The sequence below is a fragment of the Pipistrellus hanaki genome (genome assembly GCF_964339955.1).
Source record: "Pipistrellus hanaki genome assembly, chromosome: 2".
In the NCBI taxonomy this organism is placed as follows: Eukaryota; Metazoa; Chordata; class Mammalia; order Chiroptera; family Vespertilionidae; genus Pipistrellus; species Pipistrellus hanaki.
Window position 1 is genome coordinate 136,016,552 of NC_140504.1, and position 15,431 is coordinate 136,031,982.

At 39.3% G+C, this 15,431-nt stretch overlaps 1 protein-coding gene across 2 annotated transcripts in view; it reads right to left on the reverse strand.

The window, feature by feature from the left end:
- Nucleotides 1–206: 206 nt before the first annotated feature.
- ZNF326 (zinc finger protein 326) overlaps nt 207–15,431 on the reverse strand; it is a 39,738-nt gene continuing 24,513 nt past the window's right edge. For both annotated transcript variants that reach the window (XM_084872991.1, XM_084872990.1), the window contains exons 8-12: nt 14,462–14,609; nt 12,965–13,064; nt 10,749–10,879; nt 7,996–8,091; nt 207–1,006 (exon numbers count right to left, since the gene is read on the reverse strand). In XM_084872991.1, coding sequence (XP_084729117.1) covers nt 599–1,006; nt 7,996–8,091; nt 10,749–10,879; nt 12,965–13,064; nt 14,462–14,609 — 883 coding nt within the window. In that variant the 3' untranslated portion in view covers nt 207–598. The remainder of the gene's footprint in view (nt 1,007–7,995; nt 8,092–10,748; nt 10,880–12,964; nt 13,065–14,461; nt 14,610–15,431) is intronic.

The window sequence follows — 15,431 nt, forward strand, 5'->3', positions numbered from 1 at the left end:
ATGCATTAGGCAAATCCTGATTTTAAATACTCATCTAATTGCTGAACTGTTTCATGTAAAATTGCTAATCCAGGTAGAATTTTTGTAAAAAAAACATTTTATTACTACAAAGGGAAACATGGTCACAAAAAGCCTTGAAGCGTATCTTAACGCAAATTACTATTCAATGTTCAATGCCGTAAAAAAATACACAGAGCACAAAATACTTGCCCAATTAAATCTCTTCCAGGGTAAGTATTCAAAACATTAATGCACACTTGAATATACACTCCCAAGAGCAGCATTTAAGTTCAAATGATTAGAATAGATATACTAACAATACATATCTGTTATCCTAACACCAATAAAGTAATAAAAATTAAGCTTACAAATTATACAATTTATCGAGTCTAAGTTGGATAACTATAAAAACTAAACTAATACCTTCATTTTATTAAAACAAATGCCAAACATTTAGAAATTATATAAAATAAAATTTTAATGTGTGGAATGCATGCAACATGGGTGTTAACGCTCATGTTTTAAACTATTAAAATTCTTACCCTTTTCCACATTAGAACAGAAATTTAAAGCTTCTTTTATATCTAATACCTTATATTTAATTTTTTTCTGGTTGGTCAGCAGGGAGGCTGACATGCTCTTCTTTTGCTGCTTCTTTCCCTCCTTCCTCCACTCCCACTCCTTCCCCCGTCCCCTCTGTGTCTCCCTCTCCCTCTATTCCTTCACCTTCTCTCCCCACTTCCTCTACTTCCCCCACTTCCTCTACTTCCCCCACTTCCTCTGCTTCCTCTATACCCTCTGCTTCCTCTACACCCTCTGCTTCCTCTACACCCTCTACTTGCTCTACTGCCTCCACTTCCTCTACTCCCTCCACTTCTCCCACTTCCTCTTCTTCCTCCTCTTCTTCCTCCTCTTCAATATGTTCACCAATCTTTTCTTCCTCTTCTTCATCTCCTTCTATTTGCTGATCTTGAGAATGATCTTGAATTTTAAAAGGATTCTCACCCTAAAAAACATGAGAAACAACTTTTAAAATTGGTACATTTCATATCATTGAAATTTTTATATACTGTATCATCAAAATACTTTTAAAGCTTTATATTTTAACTCTAGAGGCCCAATGCACAAATTCGTGCACAGGTGGGATCAAGCCAGCTCAAACCCAAGTGGAACAGATTGAGGCGGGACCTGTCGGGATAAAGAGACAGTGGGAGGTTGGCCAGATGGCCAGCCAGCCCCAATCAGACCCAAACAGTGTGGACCAGCTGGGTGGAAGGGCCTCAGGCAATTGGCAGGCAGGCCCCGCCTATGATTCGGGTGGGGTGGCCAATTGGGGGTGTGGCCCACTGTCCACAGCCTTTCCCCATGGCTGGCTGATTCTGCCTCTGAATGGGGTGGGGGGAGGTCGATCGGAGGCCAGCAGCCTCGGGTAGGGGCCATGGGTGGTTGGCCAGTAGGCCCTGCCCCTGATCGGAGTAGGGGGGATGATCGGGAGTGGAACTGGCTGGGGGAGGGGCCACGGGCCAATCGGAGTGGCGGGGCCCATCAGGGCCAGCGACAGCCAGGAGGAGGGCTGCAGGTGGCTGGCCACCAGCCCTGCCCCTGATTTAGGTGGTTGGGGCCTATCTGGGGTGGAGCCAGCCAAGGGAAAGAGCTGCAGGAGGTTGGCTGGCCAGCCCCATCCCCTATTGGGGTAAGGGCTGTAATCAGAGGCAGGGCCAGCTGTGGGAAGGGGCTGAGGGCTGATCAGAGTGGAACGGCAATCAGGGGCAGGGCCAGCCAGAGGGGAAGGGCCACAGGGGGGGATTGGCCAGCTACCCCCCCCTCAATTGGGGTGGGAGAGGCCTATCGCGGTAGGGCCTGATGGGGCAAGAGGCCATGGGGGGCTGGCTGACCAGCCCCACCCCTTGATCAGCCAGTTCACTGGGTGCAATGGGCATCATAGTGACCAGTTATTCTTGTCATTACAGTTGCTGGCTTTTTATATAGGTGACAAAACCACTAAATATCTATTGAGTACCTATTCATGCCAAAGTGAGTATATCCATTTCTGAAGTCATTACTTTATACTGATAAACTGGAAGGCTTAAAGCACTATTTTTTTAACTGAATTTCTAAAATTTTCTGTGTGTATAGAACAAAGACAAATAGATGGCTTTTTGTAGAAACTAAGTAGATGAAGTAAAATATCTAACTTCTGCCCTAGTTAGTTTGGCTCAGTAAACAGTGTTGGCCTGCATACTGAAGGGTTTTGGGTTGATTTTAGTCAAAGACACATGCCCACGTTATGGGCTCATCTGCAGTAAGATGTGCGGAGGAGGCAGCTAATCAATAATTCTCTCTCATCTCTACCTCTTTCCCTCACTCTCCCTTCCTCTCTGAAATCAATAAAAATATTTTTTTTCAGATAGTTATCTTCTACTTAATTATACTAGTTGTCAATGTACTGCTGTTGCAGAATATCTTTAAAAACAAATGAGCCTAATTGGTGTGGTTCAGTTGGTTGAGTATCATCCCATGCACCAAGAATTACCAGTTCAGTTCCCAGTTAGGACATATAACCAAGTTGTGGACTCGATCCCCAGCAGGGGGAGTGCAGGAGGCAGCAAATTGATGTTTCTCATCAATGTTTCCCTCTCTCCCCCTCTCCTTTCCTCTCTCTAAAAAATGAATAAAAAAGTATTTAAAAAGAAAGCAATAACAAGTTTATATAGCTTAAAATGTTTTTGAAAATGAAAATAATCTATTTTGCTTTTTTTTTTTTAATATATTTTATTGATTTTTTACAGAGAGGAAGAGAGGATAGAGAGCCAGAAACATCAATATGAGAGAGACATCGACCAGCTGCCTCCTGCACACCGCCCCCCTGGGGATGTGCCCGCAACCAAGGTACATGCCCTTGACCAGAATCGAACCTGGGACCCTTCAGTCGGCAGACCAACGCTCTACCACTGAGTCAAACCGGTTTTGGCTAATCTACCTATTTTTCTTTAAAAAAATGGACAAATCTTTAATTCACTAAACATTCATAGACACAATTGTATTTTAGTATTTTTATTTAAATAACTGATGTGCTGGTGTGGCTCAGGCCAGGGAGTGAAGAGAACAAGACACAACTGGAGAACTGAAAGAAACTGATAAAGTGATATCTTCATGGGGTAAAAATTAAAAAGGGTATTTTGTCAGACTGAGAGCATCTGGAAGTAAGAGTTTTAAGCCATGACCAGAGCTGACTACAAACAGAGGATATTCTGGGGAATGACAACAGGAAATTAAGTAGACAGAAATGCAAAACAAAGGAAAATCATTGAGCAATATGACATCTGTGCTTCTTGAATTTTAATGCAAATGAATCAACTGAAATCTTGTGAAAATAAAGATCCTTATTCAATAGGCTTGACATTAACTAAAAATGAAAGTGCATTTCTAATGAGCTCTAGGGTTAATGCCAATACTGCTGGTCCATAGATCACATTCAGAGTAAAGGATCTTGAGTTCTCAGTTCAGGTACTTTCTCCAAAATAGGTCCATGAGCAAGACACTCCCACCAGTGATGTCTCTTTTTTCCTTGCACTGAATTAGAAATGTAGAAATTCTAATTTGTGTTCTCTCTTTAAAAATTATTTTCATACATCAATAGAAACCATTAACTTACCAAGTTTATGATATAGCAAGGATAAAAATCTAATTTTTCCTAATTTAGTTCCTATCTTTTTGATGCCATATGTCCCAAAAACTTGGATTTCAATCAGTGCTGCATTGGCTTTTTAAAAGTGGTGTCAAACATGTAGTAAAGCCCAGACCGGGTAATTTACTTGGTTAGAGCATCATCCCGAAACACCAAGGTTTCTGGTTTGATTCCTGGTCAGGACACATATTATAATCAACTAATGAGTACATAAATAAGTGGAACAACAAAATGGATGTTTCTCTCTAAAAAAAGTCAATAAAAATAAAAGAATGTAGTAAACAATGACAAATATAGTTAACAAATCTGAAAACAAGCCCCTAAGGAATAAACCAAAAGAACTGAGATTTACTCAACTTGGAAGGCACTTAGTTGAGGATAACTTAATGGTTATTAAGCATTGTAAACCCTGAGAAAGAAAACAACTACCAAGAAGGGCTTTTGGTGGCTAACTAGGCTCAAATTAAAAAAACAAATAAATAACAACAGAGCCTAGCAGCCATTTCTACACAGGGGAATGTCATACAAACTGCACTTTGGGGAGAAGCCTGCACTAAATTGCCTGCATGCATTGCTCCTGCCACCTGTGCCAACCCTTATAAAGGAATTCCTGGAATCTTATTTCAACCAACAGGACTGAGGCTTTCCCTATCCAACTGAAGCTGTGCATCTCTATTATGATCAATCAGAACAGTGCCTTTTAGACCAATCAAACTGTGAGGATTTGGAGTCCACATTTGCATGAGGGACCAGCTCCTTGGACTCTGAGAGAGCACTTCCCCTTTCTATCTCAGAATGAATATATGTATCTCCCTGGTTGAGCTGAAATACCAAAGATGTCTCACTGGAGTGGACCAGAGCAGGCCAGTGCAGGCCAGAGCAGACTGGCCCAGAACAGTAGACAAACAGGAGCAGAACAGAGCTGCCTAGGTAGAGAAGAACCTACACCCTGGCTGCCTCAGAGCTCTGAGGTTTTCACAACTATCTGCATCACAATTAAGCTGATTTGCATTGAATCAAGTTTCCTTCTTCACCACACAACAAACTGGAGATACCTTGGCATTGAATTAGAGCCAACTACCATTGATTGTAATCACAACAGCCAAATAAATAAAACTTCTTTAATTTATAAAGATTTAGTTACTAATGTAAACAAGAACCTTTCATAAATCTTCAACATAACTTTTTCAGTGTAGGATGATTTAAAAAATATATATATATAAGCTTAAGCGAACTTTATGACAGTTACTATGACAAGCACTACCAGGGGCAGATGCTCAATGCAGGCTCTGCCCCCTGGTGGTCAGTGCACTCCCACAGCCAACGTCCCACAGTCCATCCCCTGGCCAGCCAAACACCCTCAGCCCCTCTGCCTGCCATCCAACCTCCCACAGTCCCTCACCCAACCTTGGCCGGTCAATCTCCCATGGTCCCTTTCCACCCTGGCTGACCAACCTCCCATCGTCCCTCCCTCGCACCACAGCCAATCTTGTGCAGTCCCTCCCCCACAACACAACCTCCCATGCATGAATTTGTGCACCGGACCTCTAGTTATTTTATAAACACTCAAAAACTATTCCTGACAAGTGATGCTGAGTGGTTGGAGCACTGATCTGTGCATGGAAGGTCTCAGGTTCAACTCTTCAAGGGCACATACCTGGTTTGCAGGTTCGATCCCCTGCCCATTGGGGTGCATGCAGGGGACAACCAAACTATGTGACACATTGATATCTCTTCCCCTCTCTCTCTTCCTCTCTCTCTCCCTCTATCTCTACCTTTCTACCTCTACCTCTACCTCTCTATCTCTATCTCTTATCTCTCTTTCATCCCTCATCCCCTTCTACTCTTTCTAAAAAAATAAAAATAAAAATAAATTAATGGAAAAAATATTCTCTGGTGAGGATTAACTAATAAAAAATACTCAAAATGAAAATCTAATATGTATTTCTATTATCTTATCTAATAAAAGAGTAATATGCAAATTGACCATACCTTCATTACACTCACAAGCCATGCCCACCAGCCAATCAGATCAAGTATGCAAATTAATCCCAACCAAGATGGCTGTGGCCAGAGAGCAGGAGGGAGGCTTGGGTTTGACAGGCAATGGAAGAAGCCAAGCTTTCGGCTTGCCCTAGCTGGCCTAAGCCTTCACTCAACGCAACAAAGTTTCAATTATAGGCGGTAATCAAATCCAAACAGAAATGGTGGCAGCCACGGAGCAAGCAGAAGGCTTGGCTCCACTCCAAGCTATAAAGTTTCAATTGTACAAGACCAATTCCAGATATCAGGGCCTCCACTTGGGTCGCCGGGGGCCGTGGCTGGCCTGCAAACCACCACAGGCCCCTTGCCAAGGCTACCCCACACCCCAAGGGAACACCCATCCTGATCCGGGACACCCTTCAGGGCAAATCAGCCGGTCTCCAGCTGTGCACCAGGCCTCTATCCTATTTAATAAAAGAGTAATATGCAGATTGACTATCACTCCAACACACAAGATGGCTGACCCCATGTGGTCAAAGATGACTGTCCCCATGTGGACACAAGATGGCCACCACAAGATGGCCAGCAGGGGAGGGCAGTTGAGAAGGACTAGGCTGCAAAGGAGGGTAGCTGTGGGTGATCAGGCAAGCAAGAGAGGGCAGTTGGGAGGCACCAGGCCTGCAAGAGAAGGCAGTTGGGGGTGATCAACCCTGCAGGGGAGGGCAGTTAGGGGTGACCAGGCTGGCAGAGGGAAGTTGGGGGCAAATCGGCTGGCAGAGAGCAGTTCGACATCAATCAGGCTGGCATGGGAGTGATTAGGGGGTGATCAGGCTGGCAGGCAGAAGTGGTTAGGGGCAATCAGGAAGGCAGGCAGGCGAGCAGTTGGGAGCCAGCAGTCCTGGATTATGAAAGGGATGTCCCAGATTGGAGAGGGTGCAGGCTGGGCTGAGGGACACCACCACTCCCTCTCCCCACCCCACCCCACCCCACCCCCACCCCCCTGTGCACAAATTTCGTGCATCGGGCCTCTAGTTTCATGAGTAATTAAGTTACTGTTTGTATTATAAGTGTCCATAATATGTAAAGGATTTTATGTGATGAGAATATTCCTCAGTACTATAGGGCAAAAATTGTGAGCAGCAGTGGGCCAGATATATCTAATTGTTCACAAGTGAGTTTCCTGACATTAGGGGCAAACCTTTCTCCTGGCCTCCTGATTCCATGAGGGAGGGTTTTTCTGAAATAACACAGATGATCTCCTGCTTCCCCTCCAACTTCATCCAAGGAAGAGGAATTACTTATCCAACTAGTATACTTGGAAGAAACTGGACGTGCACAACTCAATCCCTTCTGGGTCCCTTCTTTTGGGTCTTCCTAGTAATAGAAAGGATGCATTCTATTCTATTCTATGTCACATGATAAACTAGGGGAAAGCTGTTGCTATCCACCTAAACCAGTAACAGTGGTCGATGAACATTGCCAGGAGCCAATTCTAGCATGTCATAACTACAACAGTTCTATAAAAAGGTTGATGGAACTTGGGGGCTCAATAAGGGCTGAGTCACATATGTAATTACTTGTTTGAACAACTGGAAAGGCACTTCCCCCAAACCTGAATAGGATGATTGTTTGCTGCCAGACGCTCAGGGCATCTTAATCTACATGTTATTGCCTCCTTGGTCAAACACCTGAACAGCTGTAGGCTATTCCCCAATCTGACAATGCTTCTGTACCCTACCCCTTGAAGTGAATTATCTCCACCTTGCCTTAGGACAAATTGTGTTAATAAAGAGCAAGGGGTCCTGAGACAAGGAGAGTCCTTAGCTCCTTTAGCTGAAGCTCCTCTGACCTCCAATGCCTTTCAAAAGTATCTTTCGTCTCTGGACTCTTTAATCATCTATGTAAAACCTTTCTCCAGATTGCTAAACTTTTCATAATGCTGGGACAAGAATCCCAGCAGACATAAGCCTGTGTAATTTAGTAATGAAATACTTTCACATAACTACCTATCTAAAACATATTCAAGTCAACTATTTTCTAAAAATAGAGAATAAAGCTGACATTGTGATCTTCTTATCAAACTCCTGTGCACTTCTCAAATGATCCAAAGCTAGGAAGGGTTTAAGGAAAAAAATGGCTTATGGCTCTCTCCTGACACAAACCATAACAATTAGGAAAAACAGATGTTTTACATATATGTAAGATATTAAGACCAACTCTTTCTAATGTTGTACTATATTTAAATATAATAAAGAGCTACTATCGCCATTTAATTATTATAATACTACAATATAAACTAAAGAGCTGATACCCTAACATCTTACCTTGACAAAACGTTCATATCGTGCCTTCACTATTGGATTATTCAAAATGCTTGTAGCAGTCAAGACACTCTCTCTTTTTATTTGTTCCTTATAAACCTATAAAAAGTAGGATACACTTTAAGTACTTGAAAGTCATGTCATAAAAAAATATTTCCATATTAAAGTTACATCGGATGCTCAAATTGTTAGATTTAAATGATTTATTTTCTGGCAAATTAAGCCATAAAGAAGTAAGTTACTGTGACCACACATAAATATTCTATGGATTAAAACAATGAAGAGTCAATAAGCAGATCAGCTTCAATAACACACACCCAGTCACCATATAGGTATTCTAGGTATTCTAAACAATTGCTTTCCCTCCTTTTTATTCTACTTCCACCTAGCCCAGTGCTAACTACTCCAACTATTAATTTTCATGCTAGAGAAAGAAAGAATAAGTTTTGAGCTAGAGTAACTACTCTACCTCTGAGCTATAACTATCATAAGACTATCCTATCCTATCCTATCCTATATAATAATAGGCTAAAATGCAAATCTATTGAACAACGGAACCAGTCAGTATGACATGCACTGACCACCAGCGGGCAGATGCTCAAGCAAGAGTTGCCCCCTAAAAAAAAAAAAAAAAAAAAAAAAAAAAGGAATTTCCCCTTGGTGGTCAGTGCACTTCCACAGTAGCGCTAAGGATGTCTGACTGACAGCTTAGGCCTGAACATCCCCTGAGAGCTCCCAGACTGCAAGAGAGTGTAGGCCAGGCTAAGGGAACCCCCCCCTCAAGTACATAAATTTTGTGCACCAGGCCTTTAGTTTTACATAAGGGAGAAAAGGTAATTTATACAATGTCTAGTTTCGAAAAAGTGTCTAAGGAATATCAAAAGAGAAAGACTAAGATTTTTAAAATATGTGCTTAAAGTAGCTTTAAAAAAGTCTGGAAAAGTTTGAGTTAAATGAGATTCACTTTAATACAAAATATGAATTTGAAAACTAAACATGTTCTATTTAAAACAAGTATCATTCAATATGACAAGTTTGTGGGGTTTGATGCCCAGTCACAGCATATAAGAATCAACCAATAGCCCTAGCTGGTTTGGCTCAGTGGATAGGGCATCAGCCTGCAGACTAAGTGTTCTGGGTTCAATTCTGGTCAAGGGCACATTCAGGGTTGTGGTGTGCAGGAGGCAGCCAATTAATGATTCTCTCTCATCACTAATGTTTCTATATCTCTCTCCCTTTCCTCTCCCTTCCTCTCTGAAATCAATAAAAATTATTTTTTTAAAAATCAACCAATACATACCTAAATAAGTGAAACAACAAATCAGTTTTTCTCCCTCCCTCCCCCACCCCTGTATCTCACTGTCTCTCCCCCTTTCTCTCTCAAATCAATTTAAAAAAAAAAACTTCTTTAATATTTACATTTTTTTAATTTGCTTTTCAAATTGTGCACAATATAAACATTTTTACTTGAAATAAAATGGACTAAATAAAAGCAACCCAATATAGAAGCAAAAATATGCTAACAAAAAAATTCTCCTAGAATATTTTTGTAAATTCTTCTAAAAAATTGTAAGAATAGATAGTAACTGATAATCCTACTTTTTACTTTCACTTTTCCTAACTACAGAAAAATGTTATAATCAAATCATTCCTTCCTTTTCTGTTCTAAAACACACACACACACACACACACTACACACAATCATTTTGTATCAACTTAAAAAAGTAAAAAAAAAAAGGGGGGGGGGGTGGGAAACAATTCAATAACAGCTATGATTTTCTGAATGCCTATTATGTGCCAAGCACTATTTTAAGTGCTTTTATATTGTCATTAACCTAATCCTATATAATAATAGCCTAATATGCTAAGTGTCTGGTCGTCTGACTGGCCTTTCAACCAATCAAAATGTAATATGCTAATGATATGCTAAGGCCACTTAACTGCTGGCTATAACATGCACTGACCACCAGGGAACAGTCGACCAGTCGCTATGTCATGTACTGACCACGTCATGTACTGACCACCAGGGGGCAGATGCTCCAATCAGTAGGTTAACTTGCTGCTGGGGACTGAGCAAGACAGGCTGGACATGCCCTTGAGCTCTCCCTGCATTCCCTCCTGGACTGGCCAACCTCCTGCATCTCTCTGGCCCCGATCCTGCACTGGTAGGGTCCCTTGGCCTGGCCTGCACTCTCTAGCAATCTGGGCTGAGGGACCCTCCCCACCCCTGAGTGCACTAATTTCATGTACCGGGCCTCTAGTCTTTAAATAGTCACATAAAAGTAGGATGATTTATTCATCCTCACTTTACACATAAAAAAATTAAAATTAATTTACATGGCCCTAACTGGTTTGGCTCAGTGGATAGAGCATCAGCCTGCAGACTCAAGGGTCCCAGGTTTGATTCCAGTCAAGGTCATGTACCTTGGTTGTGGGCACTTCCCCATTAGGGGATGTGCAGGAGGCAGCTGATCAATGTTTCTAATTTTCTATCCCTCTTCCTTCCTCTCTGTAAAGTCAATAAATTTTTAAAAATTTAACTTACATGTATGTCTTGAACCACAATTCAAACCCAAAATGTCTTGATCCAGAGTCCACAATTCAACTACTGTTCATATTGCCTCTCTCTAGCTATCTTTACAGTAATTCACAGGTGAGATTATCAGGATTGTACACAATAGCCTTTAAAGAATAAGGGCTTGAAGAATGATATAAAGACTTCATTAGGATAGATGCTAGGATAGAAGCAAACTTACCTGCTTCCCTTTGATATGATCTGGAGACTTTAAATGTTGTTGAACTGAGCTATATAAAGCAGGGATATACATACTACAAGCACTGCAGTGAACAGTCTCTACTTTCATCATGTGGTCATCTGCAGAGACACCTACAAACAATCCAATAAATAATAAGAAATGATTCATATATTTTTATTTCAGACAAATCAAGTTTTATTTTGTTTCCATCATTATTTATGCTCCTTCCAAAAATACTAGTAGGATTGGAGAATATAGTTAATGTTGAGTTTTTCTATATATCTCATAAATCTGCACATAAAAGACAAAAGACTAAAATTATAAAGTATAATTACATTTTATTTCTTAGTCATGTTATATAATTATGGTCTGAAGCCTATACATTCATCCCAAAAAGAAAATATTTAAAAAAAAAAAAAATGTGATTTTTTTTGTAAAATAAGAATTTTCATGATTATGAATGTGGGTGGCTAGGACTAAGGGAAAAGACATCAAAATTGGATTCATGAGGAACAAAATATGTTGGAACTTGAACATAGTAATTGATATTTATTACAGGTAAATATAAATATATGCAAGGGGTAGGTTTAAGAGAAAAATGGTTCCTTCTGGGAACTGTAAGTGATTCTGGGGCACAGAGTATAAAGAAAGGACAAAAGATGAGAATAGAGAAAAATTTTATTCTGAATGGGGGAACCACTGAAAATTCTTGAAGTAATGATGCAATATAGTAGAATTAGATGTCAGAAAGACTGGAAGTAAGAAAACTAGTTAACAAAATATTATAATTGTCAAAAGAGCACACAAAGATTTGAATAAATGCATGATTTAAAGAGGAGATAAACAGACTTAGCAGACATTTAAAAGATGGAACCTAAAGATCACAGTGCTACAGATAGAATCAAATCACAATAAGCACTCAGGTTTTAACTTCATATTTCTGGCTTTGATGGGAGGATCACTTTCCAACATAATGAAGAAGGTATTTGTAGAGTATTTGTTTTCTTTTCTTCATGGGCTGGAGGATGCTCAAAGATAGGTCAGAGTTTTTGGATATGTTGATTTTGTGGAACTGCTGAAGAGATGTGAATAGGCAGTTGGATGTATAACGTTAGAGTTCCAAAGTGAGATTTGTGCAATAGATGCGTAAGTAATTAACAAAAGTGTTAATTTAAGCGCTGCAAATAATAATAGGAAGAAATAGAGAGATAATAATGGGACAAATGACAGAATACTGGGAAATACTGACTTCTTTTTTTTTTTTTTTTTTTAATATATTTTATTGATTTTTTACAGAGAGGAAGAGAGAGGGATAGAGAGTTAGAAATATCGATGAGAGAGAAACATCGATCAGCTGCCTCCTGCACACCCCTACTGGGGATGTGCCCGCAACCAATGTACATGCCCTTGACCGGAATCGAACTCGGGACCCTTCAGTCAGCAGGCTGATGCTCTATCCACTGAGCCAAACCAGTTTCAGTGGAAATACTGACTTCTAAAAGCCTGATACACAAAGAGAAGCACACAAAGTAAAAATGACAAGGGAATACAGAGAACATCAAGGCCATGAGATATCAGAGAAACCAAGGGAGGAAATGGATTCACATAGAATAAAGTTATCAGTGGAAAATGTTGCAGAAGATAATGATTCAAAACAATTTATTGAAGTTGGTAACCTCTGTCAGGGCAGTTTCAGTCAACTAATAGTAGCAGAAAATTATCTACTATAAGTAAAGCAATAAATGGGAAGTGAAGAAATAGAGACCAGTGTGGACTTGGCTATTTAAAGAGAAAGGCGGATTTTAGGTGAACAGAAGTTCGTTTTTATTTTCCTCTGCTCCTTTGGCTTTTTTTAATTTTTTTTTATTTTTAAGATAAGAATAGGCTTCAGGGAGGGAATTAAAAGAGAAAAGGGAAAACAGAAGAGGAAAAGTCCTTAAGGAAATGATATGGATAAGAAAGACAGGGCAGATAGCAGAACTTCTATTTAGAAGTAAAGCTGATTTTTCCTCTAAAACTGAAGTGAAGGCCACAAGGGTAGAAAGTGATAAATTTGTAAACATGAGAACAGGAAGTCAAAGTTCATTTCTTATAACCCACTCAGTGCTATCAAACATAACTATGTACTGTATCACTCTAGTGGGCATCATTTACATAGAAATACGTTACAGTGTAAAATACACATGTAAATTTTTTAAAGCAATTTGTTTACTTACCTTCCATAACATCTTTTTCAATTATTTTGACTGCTTCTGTTTGATTATTTGTCTGTTGCTTACGAATAGATGTTTTCTTGAATTTATTCACCATACATTCCTAGAAACAAAATACAAATAATTCAAAAATTATCAGTGAGCATTTAGCATATGCTCAGCACCATGCTTGGCCTATGAAACAGTATGTGTTATATAAGAACTAGTATATGTTCTCAAGAAGCTTACAATTTAGTTGAAAAGATTATCATAATGTACCAATAAACTACAAAAAGTATTCACTTTTCAAACATATTCTAGGCAGATAGAGTAAGAGAAATCAAAGAGAGTAGACAAGTCAAAGTTTCTCTGGTCTGGAGAGTGGTTGAGCGTCAAACTATGAACTAGGAGGTGATGGTTAGATTCCCGGGTGGGGCACATGCCCCAGTTGCAGGCTTAATTCCCAGTAGGGGAGGGGCAGGAAGCAGCCAATCAATAATTCTCTCTCATCATTGATATTTCTATATACTAGTATTTCTCTCTCCTTCTCCCTTCCTCTTTGAAATGAATTAAAATATATATATTTTTAAATTATATATATATATATATATATATATATATATATATATATAGAGAGAGAGAGAGAGAGAGAGAGAGAGAGAGAGAGAGGTTTTCTCTAAGCAGATGAACACTTAAGTCCTAAATGACAAGAACCAGTTAAGGAATGAATTACAAAAAAATTATAATTAAGGGACACAATTCTGCAAGGATATAGAAGAGTGATCATTGTATTTCTAGCCTTCTAACAAGTCTATCTCTTCTGCCCAAATTAACTGTATGCACAATTAGCAGTCCAGCTCTAGCTCCTTCCTTAAGCATCCCTGAACCCAGCTATCCTCCCTTACTCCAAACCCCTTCTGCACATACTATCATTCTTGGCCCTCCCACTTAACTGTGTCATGTGTATGAGTGTGTTCTATTTCCAACTGTTGTCTATTCAATGAGGGCAGTGTCTGGGTCTTCAGTGCCTACACAGCACATTTCATAAATATTCAAGAAAAATTGTTGAACTGATGACCACACACTCATAATATAAAGGGCACTAAACAGACACCTAGCTCTCTGGCTCTGAATTAAAACTCTATTACTTACTGAGTCATTAAATTGTTCTGAGCATGATCTTTCATGATAAAAAAAAGGAGTTGTTCTGAGGCTCAAATAAAATATCAGAGTACTCAGCACAATGGATGATAGCTGATTTAGCATTAAGTGTTCAAAGAATTCCTTTTTAGACACCTGTACCAAAAATTACTCTAGGAAATATAAAATGTCCCCTCAAATAACAAATCTAAATTATATTTACAATAGGAATTAACATCTAATTCCGGGTTCATTTTAAAATAACAAAGTAAAGAGTAAATTAAAATTTTAGAAACATAATATGGGAAATGGAGAACTATAAAAAAATAAGAAATTGAAATTTCAGATAAAGTGCTTTTCACTTTAAAAACAGTTACTTACATGCAAAAACTCCATAACTACTTTATCAAATTTAGTTTGTTTCTGAATATGATCTAATGTTTCCTGGTGTGAAGAACTTTCCAGATGCAGTTCAATATCTTTTTCTTCAAACGTTCGAAATTTACAAAATGAACATGTGAATGCCATTCTGGAAAGGAAAAAAGTATTTCTTTATATATTATTTTATTTACTTACAGAGTGCATATAAAGATAACAATGAAACTAATTTTAGTAGCATGATTTCCTTTCTTCCATTTTATGGATGATGTAAATTTAGCTTAAGTCAAAAAATAATATTTCGTTAAGAATCCTATTTGGATAACAATGTCATTATAGTACTTTGCATTTCTGACCCACCCTGGAGCTTCTGAGTATGAAAGATGGAATATCTATATCTTCATCTAATCCCAAACTCTCTATTTCAAGCCTAGATCATTAGAAAGCCAAAGCAAACCGTGAGAAGTATCAATTTCCAAAGTTCCACTACTTGTTTTACACTGTTCCATCCTCCAGTTTCCAAACCACCAAAATAGTATCAACACAGCCAGGTGGCACATCAGACAACCATAATTCACTCCCTTGGAATCGTGGGTGACCAAAGTCCTGTTCCCTAAAGACCACTTCAGATAACTAACAGTCCTGGTCTGGACAAATGCATACAATTTAGAAGCTCTGGAACCAAACCAAAATGAAGTACCTCATTTTCTCCCATTTAACTGTTCCTATCTTACATATTCTCATTTCCTTTTCCTACAGTTATAACCACCATTTCCTAACTTGTTTCTTTGTCTCCAGCTCCATTTTCCAATTAATTCCTTACACTACTATTAGACTTATTTTCCTGATAAAGAGTATGGGATCTGGAGCCAACTTCTGGGTTAATACCCTAGCCCCCTTGTGTGACCTTAGACAAGTTACTTAACTTCCTCTAGGCCTTAATTTTCTTATCTTAATGAGACCAGGATTAAAA